The sequence below is a fragment of the Rhamphochromis longiceps genome, linkage group LG6 (assembly GCF_057381845.1).
Source record: "Rhamphochromis longiceps isolate RC_006_pf linkage group LG6, R_longiceps_female_GT1.1, whole genome shotgun sequence".
Lineage (NCBI taxonomy): Eukaryota > Metazoa > Chordata > Actinopteri > Cichliformes > Cichlidae > Rhamphochromis > Rhamphochromis longiceps.
In genome coordinates, this window is record NC_140562.1 from 134984 (window position 1) to 149436 (window position 14453).

Here is a 14453-nt window from a genome sequence, read left to right on the forward strand (position 1 = left end):
CATTAAGCGACTCACGCAGAGAAGAACGGCTTCTGCTGCCATCATCATCCTCATCATTTCTGCTACACTGGCAGGGCTAGGGGCCAGGACTCTATTCTTTGGGTTTTTGGGGGATGTTGCTCCGGGTCCGATAACTGGCAACCCACCCAACGTGCACAGTGTGAGGTCTCGCAGCAAGCTATCAAATACGGCGCATTTCTCGGCTTTTAAAAAAATGCTATGCGTCGCCAGGTGTTTCATCGGATTCGAGGTGTTACCTCCTTTGACAGTATCACAGTATCAGCTTAAAGCACTTGTTGCAGGCTGCTGAGTTTGCATCTTTTGCTGTGAAGTACAGCCAGACTTTTGACCGCTTCGCCTTGGGCATTTTTAATCTGTAGCTCTGCTCTAACAGAACGTACGTACCTGGACCCGCCTACTATCCTCGGAAACGTAAAATTATTGGCTAGAAGTGTATCACAGCTCAGGAAAAAAAAGCACCGAAATAAAGCACCGAAATGTGCGCTGCTTTTCGGTCTGGTTACTACCGTTTATGTCAGAACCGGTGCCATCATGGCACCGGACACCGGTACCCATCCCTACATATAAGCCTTATATGATTCACCACATGAAGTAGGCATCTTATGCAAGTCTTTTATAAGCTTTTACTATTTCTTTTCCATATGGGGTTTATATGTTTAGATTGTTGTCATATTTCCTTTAACTATTTAATTTTTTTGTATTTATTTATTTACTTTTTTCTTTATTGCTGTGAAGGTTTTGCAAAACTGTCCATTTATTGTTATTATTAGTTTCATTGCCTTATTTAGAACAATGCTTGTGTGTTGTCGTGTCTCTACTACACTTGTGCGTGCGCTCGCTCTTTTGCACGTAGCTGTTTGCTGCGTGTGTGATTGATGCCCCTCCCATGGCGCGGACTGGAGTGTGTGTGTCAGTCCCAGGTGGTGTGAGTGCTCGTAAACAGTCGCTTTGATTGAGAGGCCGTGATGCCTGTGTGACAGCCGGCCTTGTGCTGCCAACAGAGCTCTGCATCACCATAGTTACGCCGTGTCATGTGGCCATAGATGCCCAGCAATGCCATGAAAGAGGACAAGCAACACTGCTACAAAAAGGAAGTGGACTGACTGCATTAATTGGTTAACACAGAGAAGGTTGGGGTAATATAAACTAAATTAATTAAAATAGTTTTTCTCATTTTAATTTGCTCCATTTGGATCTTGGGCTGTCTTGGGGGGAGTAATGGTGTATGTTTATATAAACATGCCTCTGAGAAAAAGTGGTAAAACCCATGTAAAACATTTGTTCACGGTCATGACAATGACTCGGGTGCTCAAGGACACAGACAGGAAAAACACAATTTCTGGGTTTATCCATCCATCCGTGTTCTCCCACTTATCCACTTTAGGGTCTCGGCAGGGCTGGATCCTATCCCACATGTCATAGGATACACCCTAGATGGGTTGCCAGTCTATCACCGGGCTAACACAGAGAGACAGACAATAATTCAAACTCACGTTCACACCTACAGACAATTCAGAATTACCAATTAACCCAACATGCATGCCCTTAGGCCGTGGGAGGAAGCTGGAGTACCTGGAACCCACGCAGGCACTGGGAGAACACGTAAACGCCACATGGTGGAGTCGAGCCCAGGACCCGCTTCCTGTACTAAACTACTGCACTAATGTTTTTCCAGTTATATTATGTAATCAAAACAACAACAACAAAAAAACAACCAAATAGAACTTAAGCTCTTAAACCCAAATGATTGTATTATTATTTTTTCCTTTTTAATTCTAATGCCAGTTTTCATTAGCTTTTACAAGCCTGTGATAATGGGATGCAGGATTACTAAAAGAAAATGAATAAATAAAAGTCAGCCTGAGGTCACTTGTCGCTTTTCTGTAAGTTAAATTCTTCACTTCACAGAGTTTATGCACGCACAGCAAGTATTTGTAGCCATGCAGCATGGTTATTAACTTCCAATTACAGTTCTCTGTTATGGCGTACAGTTATATAAGTTACACCACAGAATAAGTGTAATTATGCAAGAATGTATAAGTGTGTGCACAATGGCAACATACAAGGTGAGGAGAACACAGAGGCTTCCAGTTTTTGACCAAACAGGTCAGTGTTTTGACTTTCAGCCTGCCAATAAAAATATTAAAAACAATTCTTTTGACCTGGTGCTGAAGAAAAATACAAAATCAGGTCTTTAGCCTAAAATAAACGCTTATCTCCATGGTAACCTAACCCTTACAAGACAGCCTCACAATGACAGAGTTCCTCACTGTCTTTAAACAATCCTTTGCAATACATACATATCCGCACACATAAGCTTACAGGTGTACATAGCGCACAGCCTGTGTTTTTGTCAGTCCAGGCGAGTGCTGCATAGATGGAAATTATTCGACGTGGCAGGGTTTTTAAAGGTTCAGGCGGTTCAGATGGCTTGAGCAGCGAAATGATTTTGAGTGTGATGAAAGCTAAAATTGACGGTGGTACAAACACATACTCGCAGCACACTCTCAGACACTCACACCTCATTCCCAGAAACATATCTGCTGTCACACACACCTCGCTCGCTCTCAAACCCGCCGTGATGGAGATTAATAGCAACATTTAGAGCCTGCTGAGCTCCACCTGTCAAGGCTAGGGCCCCCAGGGCAGCTCCGGTCTGTGCCTACGAACGAGAGACTGTCCCGGGGCAAGATCCATCACGGAAACCCACGACAGGCTGGATCTGTGGAGCCTGCCTCCACAGCTGGACCACCGAACACGGGGCCATCCGTCCAGAATGACAGGCACGCTGAGCGGATCCAACTGGAGCAGACTCGATAGCTGCTGGATGGAGGAGTGTGGGGGTCCGAGAGGACGAGTAATGGCTGCAAGGATATTAGGAGGCTGCTCCAGGATACTGTGTGCACTTTTACACAAGTGTAAAATACACATATACACAAAAGTAAAGTTGTCATATGTGATATATATAGATTTAAAGATTAATTCTGCCTGTTCCAACTGATTCTACTGTAAGATCCTATAGCCAGATTCGCCTGTCAGGGTTGCCCTACAGGACTTCCATGGACTAATTTAAAGATGGCAGCCCCACTGGGAGAGGACTCCCAGAACATTTTTGTGTCAACTTTTATTGCTGTAATAAATAAGTCATAAGTAAAAAAGTAACCATACGTTACTTGTTACTTTTTTCTTCATAGAACAAACCAGCAGCATCTGCACAGCTGGGCTGTTGTGGCAAATACTTTACACTTGTCACCAGTTTAATATAACTGAACTGGTTAAGAAGTTTTATGTGGTCGTGTAATAGTAAAACATGTCATTTTGACTGATGTGCCAGTTTGTCAAAGCAGCAGCATATCTCAATTTTCTCTGACTCTTTAGGAAGGAACGTCCGTCCATTTTCATACATGCTTTCCTAATTCTGTCACAGGGTGAAAGATGGTGTACACCCTGGAAAGGTCACTAGTCTGTCACAGGGCTAACAGGGCGACAGATACACATTCACACTCACTTTCACACCAACGACCAATTTTGAAGCACAACGATAATCACCTATCGCGCAGGTCTTTGGACTTTGAGAGGAAGTCAGAGAAAACCTATGAAGGGAAAACATGCAAACTCCACCCAGAAAAGGCCCCAGCTGGTTGGTGGATTCAAACCCAGGACCTTCTTCCTGTGTGGTGACCGTGACACCCACTGCACCACTGAGAGGAAACAGCATAAAGCAAAATTGCTGCTTTTTCGGACAGATTTACTAACTAGCTTACAAAATAGCATGCGTTGGGTTCTTAAAAGTTGGGTTGATATCTAGCACAAAAGACGACATTTTTTGGGGGGTAACATTTTCTATAATTCGCGTGTCGGAAATGCCAGTAAGTCTGATTTAACCCTTGTATGGTGTTCGGGTCTGTGAGACCCGTTCTCAGTTTTTTTCAAAAGAAAAATTTAACAATTAATTATTTTTTCAACCTGAAATTCATTGGCTTTGGCTTATTTTCTGTGAAGAACATAAATCTGAACTAATTTTCAGTGACCTCATACTGTACCTCCCCCCACGCATTTACATTACATACAAGGTGTTCGGGTCCACTGGACCCAGGCCTAATAAAAGTGTTGAAAGTGCAGGTCCTGTGTTCCCACACTCTGTCTTCCTCCTTTCTGGTGCTGCTGATAGTGTTTTCTTCCCCTCCTGCTCCCGCACAAAGTTGCAACATTGTTGAAAATTCAACTATCAACACCGTCTGCTCTGACATTCCCACACATTTTACCCTCTTTCTTGAGGGATCCAAATTTTATTTTCTCATACCCTGTCCCACCTGCAAATTAGGGGCATAATACTATAAATAAGACTTTGCCAGTGTGGTTCTTTATCACAACTGATCAAGATGGCAAAAGATTATCTGCTGCGAGGGCCATCCAATTGATTTTGGAAGAGAGAGTGGCTTCTGATGATGATGCTGACAAAGAGGTTTCAGAATATTTCACATTTCTGAAAATTCAGAGTCTGACAGTGACTTTGAAGAAGAGGATGAGGTTGAGCACCATTTAGTAACAAAACGAAGACGAGTACCCCATCTGCAGCCAGCTCCAGGACCAGAACAAGCCCACCAGACAGCAAGTGAAGAAATACGGATGTCAATAACTGGTGAAATTGAATGGTCTTCTTGCCCAAGAAATGAGCCACCCTGCAGAGCTGTTACTGTGATAAGCCAGGGCCAACACGGCTGACAGTTACTCATGTGCAGGACATCAAGTCTTCATTTGAGCTTTTCATCCCAGATTCCATCCAGAAAATTATTCTGGATTGCAGTAATCTAGAAGGAAGGTGTGTTTTTGGAGAGAGGTGGAAGGAGATGGACCAAATTCATCTAAGAACCCCAAAGGCCTACTTTGGGGTTCTTATCCTCGCAGGAGTTTTCAGGTCCAAAGGGGAATCGACAGAATCCTGTGGGATGCAGAAACCGGCAAGAACCTTTCCGTGCATCAATGTCTCTGGAAAACTTCAACAAAATTTCCAGGATTATCCGTTTTGATAACCAAGACGACAGACCAGCTCGACGGCAGAGAGACAAGCTAGCTGCCATCAGGACAGTGTGGGATAAGTGTGTGCACCACCTCCCCTGTTTTACAACCCTGGGCCTAATGTCACCATTGATGAGCAGCTGATCCCATTTAGTTGTGAAACATATTGCTTCACGTGTAAATGTGTTGTCTTTCCACTCACTCCACTTGATTATAACTGATTTTTTTTTATAACATTTTATTTAAAAAAAAAAAAAAACGAGAAGCACATTAATTCATAAATGTGATCTAACAAAGGTAAAGGGAAAAAATTAACCATGTTTGCTGTTCATATGGCTTGTAATTGGGATGAAGTAAACATCTGTTGAGTAATTTAACATAAAATTGTTTGATAGTGTTAATTTGGAAAGCCAAAACTCTAGCGGGTCCACCAGACCCATGAACACTGGCTGAGTAACAAAAATACGAACACCACACAAGGGTTAAATATTCTCCTCTCTGTATTTTACGTCTTGTGGAACGAACTCTCAGAAACATGAACATCTTTGTGTTTCTGCTTGAAAAATCAGTTGAAATTCAGAATTTTCACTGAAATCTCACGAGCACTCAGCAGCAGGGAGAATTTCATGGTTTCATCCAATAGTTGAGCTATCACGACCGCTTTGTTACGTATTTCAGGATGTCAGTGAGGCAGTTTGAACTGTTTTTGGGAGAGCTGGATCACATTTGAAGAGGCAGAGAAATCATTTCAGAGGGCCTATTGACCTGCAGCAGCGTACAGCTGTGCGTCTAAGGTTTTTACCATCTCCGTTTTGAGCTACGAGCGCGCTTGTTGCCAAATGCAGTGGTCTGATTGGTCAAATCTGTTTATTCACATGTGAAAATTCAGAAAAATCAAGCTTGGTCAGAAAAACATGCCTCCAATTCATCCTATGAAATTTTGAAGTCACTGTAAATGGCTGCAATAAGAACAGAGGAGTTAAAGTATTTTTAATGCACTAAACATTTACACAAGTTTTGCGTGTCCGGTGTGTACAGGCGTGTTTAGACTTCATGTTCTCAACAGGGATTATGGGAAAAAAGTGGGGCATTTTCTTTAAATAAGTTATAAGGCTAAAAATAATTCCAAATAGGTTTTGTTGTCTCTGTTGAGAAGAATTTCCAGTAGTTGGGTGGCTGTGGTTTGACAGCTGCCTTGACCTGTCAGTCACTTCTATTACAGTATCAACAGCAGCACGCCCACAGAGCGCTGCTGGATGCTGACTGTTTGCAGGCCTCTGTGTGGAGACAGAACAACGGTTCTTATTTCTTAGACCAGCACTCCTCTTTCAGACATTTTTTAGGATTTGTAGCATTTTATTAAGCAGCTACGTCTTCAACCTTTCCTCTCCTTAGCATGAGTTTGTGTTATTGTAGGAGGGGACAGGTTTACACATTTGCAACATTTTATGGTTCCTGATTATTAATTTCTTGTGAACTACATTGGATGTACTGACCTCAGGGGAAGGACGTATTGTAATTCGGTTCATTTTAAGCTAAGGAGATGACAACAATAGGACATAATTCTCAGTAAGTGACTTAATATTTGAATGTAGCCTCAACACAAAGGTATTTTTTAGAACTAGTCCTGTGCAATACTGCAAGTCAGTACAGTGCCAATGTTGTAGATACAGATACCAATACAGATGCTGATATTTCTGACCTGTAAAGACAGCTTACATGCAGGAAAGCAGTGTGTCGTGATTTATGGGATGAATCATCAGCAGTTTGCAAAGTCTAAACACATTTTATCGATCACTAAATCACTGTTTTTTTTTAATTTTCCACAATAATTAATTAACTCAATAAAGCACACCTTTCAGCTTCTCGTGTATTTTGAACCTGGATTTTTTTGGAGACATGAAAATGAGCACTTTGGGTTAACTTTGGGTTAACTTCTGTGTTAAACATAACCCTAAATATCATCATAAAATATGCAGAAAGCTCTAATCTACAATAATGCCTGAAAAAAATCTAACACCCATAACTTGAGGTGAGTGTTGTGGTGATTTGATGCCGTATAAACAAAACTGAATTAACAACATAGACTTATAAATAACTGTATAGAAAACACTGAGGTAACCACAGTGGAAGTTCAGCCTGTCAGTCTAACAGTTTGCATCATTTCATTTATTTCTGGTTGGAACTCGGAGCCTACAGATCCCAGATCGCACATTATCAGGTGACTTTGGAGTAAATCTGTTTGTAATCATCATTTCCCGCTCCCCATATCAAGTAATGAAGCATCCGATAAAGCAGTGGGTGTTCTTTTGCAGTCGGCCGTCCCTCCCTGCACTGACTCTCTGACTAGTGCTTGATATGAAAGATACATGACTTTTTTTGTCCAATCAGATTACTACTGTAATCTGATTACAAGCCATTTGTGCTCTCCATCCACTGATGCACTTACTGGGGCTTTAGATAAAGAGTTGGTCTGCATATTTTTTCTGTGTCAGTAGCTGGATTTTTGTATTCTGGATCCCATGTAATTAGTTACTCCCCTATCCTGGCATATCACTATCTGGGGCTTTAGATAAAGAGGCAGCGTGGAGAGGCTCTGTTGACGATCTAGCACGGCAACGCTACCGGAGCTGTTGGCTATTAGCATAATTAATGTCATCGCCGTAATGCACTCCAATATGGAGACAGAGCCCTGCCTCACGCAGAAAGACACAGGCACTTTTCCATCTGTATACAGAGCAGAGCTTTAAAGCAGAAACATTCACAACTGCAATAACGAACACAAGCTCGACGTGACAGTGCTGCGTGCGATCTTTGGTGTTGTTGTGACGCCAGCGTTTCACCGTGATGACAAAACCTTTAACATTCACTCAGTAGTTTCTACAAATCACTTACATCACGTATCTAGCACTAATGTAAAATCACTGTCACGCTGTGACGTTTTATGTTAAAAGGCGGGCAAGATAGGTTAGATAGAACGTGGGCCTGTGTGTTAAAGATAGCACAGGATGCCTGAGGGGGTGTGACAGCAAACCAGGGCTGCCTGCTCTTTCTATCTCTTGCCCCCCCTCCACCACCACCACCTCCGTTTTTCTCTTTCTCAACACCTCCCAATTCTTCCTCTCCTCCCTCTCATTCTCTTCTCTGCACCACACAGCCATAAAGCAACTGTAGCTCTGAAGGCGAAGCACAACAGAGCAAGCTGGATCTCTCTCAGATTCCTCTCTGCTCTTAACCATTTCAAATCTCTGGTGCCAAGGACACAGAGCGAGCCTAGAGTGTGAAAAGTAAAGCCACTTAGCGAGGAAAATAAGCATATCACATGGAGCGAGTTGGCGTGGCCGCGTTCACATCCGCGAACGTGTCGTTGATTTGACACAATTTTTTAAAAATTCGGTGCCAAGTTCTTCGGTTTTTGGCCCTTTTTTTGTACCTACGTTCATAAACCAACCGGCGTTACGTGCAACATTTGTTATCCGTGACCCGCGCTCAAAAATGATTGCATAACGTGGACACATGGCCGATCACTCGTAGCTGTTATCACACCTGCACAAAATGAGCCCTTTGTTTAAAATAGAGAAGCTAGCAAGAAAAGTTGTGTGAAATACGCTGCCTTTTGTTTCTGGGCTAAAATTTAAAACAGTGCTCAGGCTGCAGGGTGAAAATATAAATGCTGGAAGGAAAGTACGTTTCACTTTTCATGCAAAACCAAAGATCCGTGTTGTCCAGTGTATTTCTTTTTGCAACAGATGTGTTAGCACCTGAGCGGTGATGGAGGTAGCCATCAGTGGGAAATTCAGTTTGGGTTAACTGAGGCTGTGTTGCCACTGATAAGTGTATTGTTTTTTTACATAGACAGCTTATAGAAAGTTTGTTACCTTAATATAGCGACTGAGGTGACTGAGGGTTAGGTTTCAGTTTGGTTCACTGTTGTGCTCTAAACCTTTATCACCCAAGACTCACACAGGACACCAGGACTTATTTTGGTCATTTTGTAATCTCAAAGCTGATTTTTCCATCTGTGGACCTGTGAATGCTTTGAATGCCATGATCCCAAATCTTCTCTTCTATCTGCAACCGTTTGAATTGTGTTTCTAGCGAAATTGCAATATTAAAAAAAGAGCCTAGACCTGATTCTCTGAATGTGGTATAGGACCTTTAAGCGCTTTTCATAACCTGGTTGGTGTTTCGCTGAATGAGCAAGCATTAGCAACTGTTTGTTTCAGTTATTGGGAGCACTGTGCTATTCCTGGGCTAGTGTTCTGTTGAGATCAAGTCGAATTAAAAACCACAGTTACATTTATTGCTGTAGTTTAACTCGTGTAAAACAGACAGACGAAAAAGTGCTACATCTTCCAGGTCTTGGGCACAGGTTACGCTGTTATCTGTAATCTTTCTCATGGCAGACATTTGGAGTCCTCCCAGCAAGGGATGCGCAGGTGTATTAATGATGCATGCTGGTTTACTACCATGGCTTAATGGGACATGTGGTGGAACTAAACCACCTGTGCTTTCCCAAGTTAAAAAAATATCTGTGCAAAACTTCTTTTGATTTAAATCTCTGATTAATCATGAACACGGCCCTTCATGTTTTTGTCCAGCACTAGATGAGCTCATTTACAAAGAGAAAAAGGAAAGATGAGGGTTTTTTTCGTTTACCTTGCACGTGGTCAAAGGATCGACCAAGACATGATGGTGTCTGGCCAGACATGACCTCATCACCTACATACAGAGTCAATACGTGTACAACCAGGAGTCCTACAAAGCTTCAGAGACATAGGAAATATTAAATCATATTTGAAACTGATATTTTAGACAAAACTATAGATATGATGTATTTCCTTTGATTAGTTCTACGCTAAGATTTGACCAGAACTGGACAATTTTGTGAGAGATGTGCCATCAGCTTCTGTTAGATAGGAACAATGACGGTAGTGCTGTTAGTCCAGGATATAAAAACCTGGTTAAAGGATACATTTTTTTTTAGGAAATACAACAATATTGAGCAAAAAAAGTGATGTCAGTGATGTTCTGATGTAATTAAGTTTTGAAAATTAGTGTGTGATGTTGCAGCTTCATCTGCCACCGGATCACCTCTATGAACTTTTTTTTTTAAAAGAAAGAAGTGATGAAGGGATAATTTAAGATGTTCTAGAAAAATAAGGTGAGATTATTGTATGAGATCAGAGTTTAATGCCATGAAGTCAAACAGCAGGAGAGCTGAGAAAGAAGAGAATACAACATGATGTTGTGCCATGGAAAAAAACATTTAAAATTTGATGATCAAGTGAAAGAAGCAGCTGGAGTTGTCATTTTAAGTTTCACTACACGTCTTTTCTATCTTTGCCATGAAACTGAAAAGAAATAAATAATATGAGGACAGAATCTACAGGACTTACTGATAACAAGCTCGTCTTCTAATCATTTCTGTGAGCATGAATAACAAAGGTGTGCGACAGGATCAGGCTTCATGGCTCGACCGGTGTGACAACGTGAGGTCACAATCAGGGAGCGGCGCGTCACAGCATCCTCACTGTCGCACACACACAGTCTCACACACACACATATACATGAGTAATAGGTAGGTGCTGATTATGACATCAAACCAGACTCAGCAACATGTCGTTTTCTGTCAGATTTATCACAAAGGTGCTGATTTCAAGGCCCGATTCAACGTGCGAACACCGTGTTGCACACAGAGCTTCTTGCTTTCTATCCCTCCTTCTCCCAAACGCCCGTCCGGGCTAACGTTGAACAGAGCAGTCGTGCAGCCTCGCTGAATCGTGGGAGAAATCCCACAAATGCAGTGAATCTCCGTCACTCGAATCTGTGGGCTTGATATTGCGTGATTTATGATCACGACCGATTGAACATGAATGCCGTATGTAAAGTGTGCGCGTGTGTGTGCGTGACCCTCTGCAGTGCGAGCGTTTGTGTGCATGTGTCAAAGACGCTTTCGCACACAGAGACACTTCACAGCTTTTCCTTTTGTATGATCACAAACTCACACTGCAAACTCGCATATGCTTTCCCCTCTCTCTCCCTCCACCAAAAACCGCTCTTCCTGCACACATCAAAGACACATTCATGCCAGTTTTCTATCCATCTCTGCTCCCAAACACGGCTGTATAGCAGGGTTTTTTTCATTATCCCTTTGCAGCCAGTATTTTGAACACAGCAGTGCACCTCCATAGATTTACAATCAAAAAAGTTAAAACTGACTTTTTTTTCCTTGTTCTGTTTTTTTTTTAGTAGAATCCCAATAACCCCAGCTCTAAAATAAGCCCTGCTGATGCATCACATTGGTTTCCCCTCTGTGATGCAAGGATTTTGGATTTCGCTCCCCATCTACATCTACAAGACTAGTATGGAGAGCAGGAGGGATTACTGTGATCGCTGAATTGCTCCCCCCACATAGACGTAAGTAAGAAATATGGGTTCATCAGCCTGCCGCGGAGATAAACTTAGCTGTACACCTGGCTGGACCGTGTGTGCCATGTGGAGCCCGCTGTGGCAGTTTGCTAAGTGGGCCAGGCTGCTCTCTGCTGGGACAATTAAAAAGACATTCTGGCCACACTGGCCATGACAGACCATGAGGGCAGCCCCAAAACCGCAGACAAGGATGTGACCATTTGGTAGACAAGCCATCCAAATCACTGCTCAGGAAGAAGCTGCATTCATTTCAACACACAAAGAAGGAATGATGTCACACAGATAGATAGACAGATAGTGTGGGAATGGATGCAGAGTACATACAGAATAGTGTGGGCATGTGAGTGCAACTGCAGGACTGTGTGAATGTGTGTGTGGGCATGCAGGGATCGATCTGCTTGTGTGCCTGTGTGTGGTGTTGTTGGTGTGTATATATATATATATATATACACACACACACACATGTATATACGCATATGTGTGACTTCTACAGCACAGCTCCAGCTCACCTTCCAAGCAGCAGGTCCTCCAGAGGCCCGAGTGCGTCATCACCTCCTCGTTCTTCTTGCTGGTCTCGTTTTCGTTGTTGCTCTTGATCTTGCAGACGCCGCGCGAGTACAGCCAGTAGTCTGTCCCCACGGCGATGGTCATGAGGCTGAAGGCAGCGAAGGCCCCCACCGTGGTCAGCAGCATCTGAACCCCGCGGTCAAACACGCCCATGTTGCCGCATTCCACGAAAGGGGGGCCCCCTTTCCTCTTGATGTACAGGAAGTAAATATTTGTGAGTTTGCGTCGCCACGCCAGCTCGGAAAACGGGGGGTGGGCGGCGTCGGGCGGGCGACGGTGGCGGGGGGCGGCTGGGGGGGCGGGGGAGTTCGGGGAGCTCGGGGGAAATCGTATGGTTGGTTTTTGGGGGGGTTCTTCAAAAGGGTGAAAAAATGAAGGGAAGGGTGAAGCTCTGAGGTGGATTTGTCGCTGTTTGACCCAACAGAGCAAGGGGGGTGAGGGGGGGTCAAACAGACTTTGGCAATGACAGCAGAACCCTCAGCTCTGAAGCTGTTCGAGTCCTCAAATGGCAGTAAGTTGCCCTGCTCTAGAAAAAAAAAAGTCGACCTAAAAACACAGGCTTCAAGCAGATCCCACAAGAGACCTGGTCTGGGATCTAGGCCTACTTTGTTGAGTTGGAAGGCCTCTAAACGTCAAACTCTGAAAAAGGCCCAGATCAGGAGAAGATGGAGGATTCTGCTCAGCTTCTCCGGGGCTGTTTTTAGACCTGATTTCGGCTTTCTGAACCGACTCAAACAGTTACACGTATTACAATCCTCACAGCTTCAACGGTGATGTGATGTGCATGGGAGCGCTTGATTTTTTGTGAAAAATATATATATTTATATATATTTTTTCCACTCACAGAGTCTGTCACACACAGCCTACACTGTCATTCTCCTGCTCTCTCGCACACACACACACACACACACAACACACTCGCTCGCAAACTTAAACTTTCACGCACCTGTGCATGGACGAGCACCCGCATGCACGCAGGGTGAATTAATTCATACTGAAGAGGAATGAAGAAACATAGGGGGGTGGGTGGAGTGTTGTTAAGACTAACACAGTTGGCGGCCTGATTTCTTTAAAACACTCCCCGAAGAAGGCAAAGCACAGATCTCTAATTAACGATAACACAATTCAGTGATGGCTAGCTCGGTGTGAACCCAGGTGGATCAGTGAATCATGTCAAGCACTTCTGACGAATCAGGCTGAGCACATGTATTCTGATGGGAGACAGGCAAGACAGACAGGCAGGCAGCGCCCGGGATATGTTAGGGAAATTAGGACTAAATGTACCAAAAGGAATGAGAGGACAGACTCAAACCAGCAGAACCAAGCACTTCACCCACCCCAACCACACACACACAGACACACACACACCTCCAAATCAAGGACAGAATGATAAATACTGCCAAATATCAGCCAGTGCCATGACTGCCATAAAAACCAGCCATTCCTTAGAAGACAGGATGGAGAATTTAAAAATAAATAAACAAATAAACCAACCAGGGACGATCAACCCCCCTCCTCCTGCCCCCCTCTTTCTCCAAATAATAGGAATAAAAATCAAGCAAAGAAGAAGAGGAACAACATCAAGTTGTGCAAATCAAACGACAGCCTGCTTAGTTTTCCTTTTTCCTAAAATTCTGGTCCCCAGTTTCCATATGTGGTCCCTAGACCTTTCTCCGGCAACAGTGGAATTCTGCTACAGGGGGACACGGGCAGCGGTACCGACGGCACACCGCGGAGAGAGGGGCGCATCCAGGCGGAGAGGCCGAGCATCACCGGTCACACAGCCGGTCGCAGGCAGGAGGAGGACAAGGAGGCATGGACGAAGCTTCCCGGAGCGTCAGAGCCTCTGCCTCCCGCATCCAAACGGTCCTTAGATGGTTATATCACGGTCAGCCGGAGAACATCGAGGGCACACAGACACACACACACGCACACAGCCGTTTACTGTCATCACATGAAAAAAGATCGGAAATCATCAAAAAAAAAAAAGGGGGGGGGGGGGGGGGAAGCAGCAATTATTTTATGGCAAGGCTGTCGGGCGTGAGGAGGTGGTGGGGGGTGGGCAGTGTGCGCAAAAAAGGAAGAGGCAAATTTCAAGTCGAGCAACACATCAATCCTCGGTTCCCTCGGTTTCCTTCTTCGCAGCGCCGAGATAGAAGTGGAGAGAGGAGAAAAAGAAGAGGAGGAGGAGGAGGAGGAGGGGGTGGATGATGGTTAGGAGCACAGGATGAAAAAAAAATCGACACAACCAGAAAGCGAGAGAGCGAGGGGGGATGTTCCGTGCGCAGCAGCAGCAGTACTTTACGCAAAAACAAGCGCACTGCAAAAAAAGGAAGAAAAAAACATGCCCTTTACCCACGTCAGTACATCCATCACTTTATTATTTGTCTGAAGCAGTGTGAAAACATGTGCAT

General features: G+C 43.9%; 1 protein-coding gene across 1 annotated transcript in view; it reads right to left on the reverse strand.

The window, feature by feature from the left end:
- The window catches only part of LOC146667015 (voltage-dependent calcium channel gamma-2 subunit-like), a 66885-nt gene extending 54554 nt beyond the window's left edge, over window positions 1-12331 (reverse strand). Inside the window, exon 1 of the mRNA XM_085408403.1 lies at window positions 11982-12331. Coding sequence (XP_085264529.1) covers window positions 11982-12192 — 211 coding nt within the window. The 5' untranslated portion in view covers window positions 12193-12331. The remainder of the gene's footprint in view (window positions 1-11981) is intronic.
- Window positions 12332-14453: the final 2122 nt, after the last annotated feature.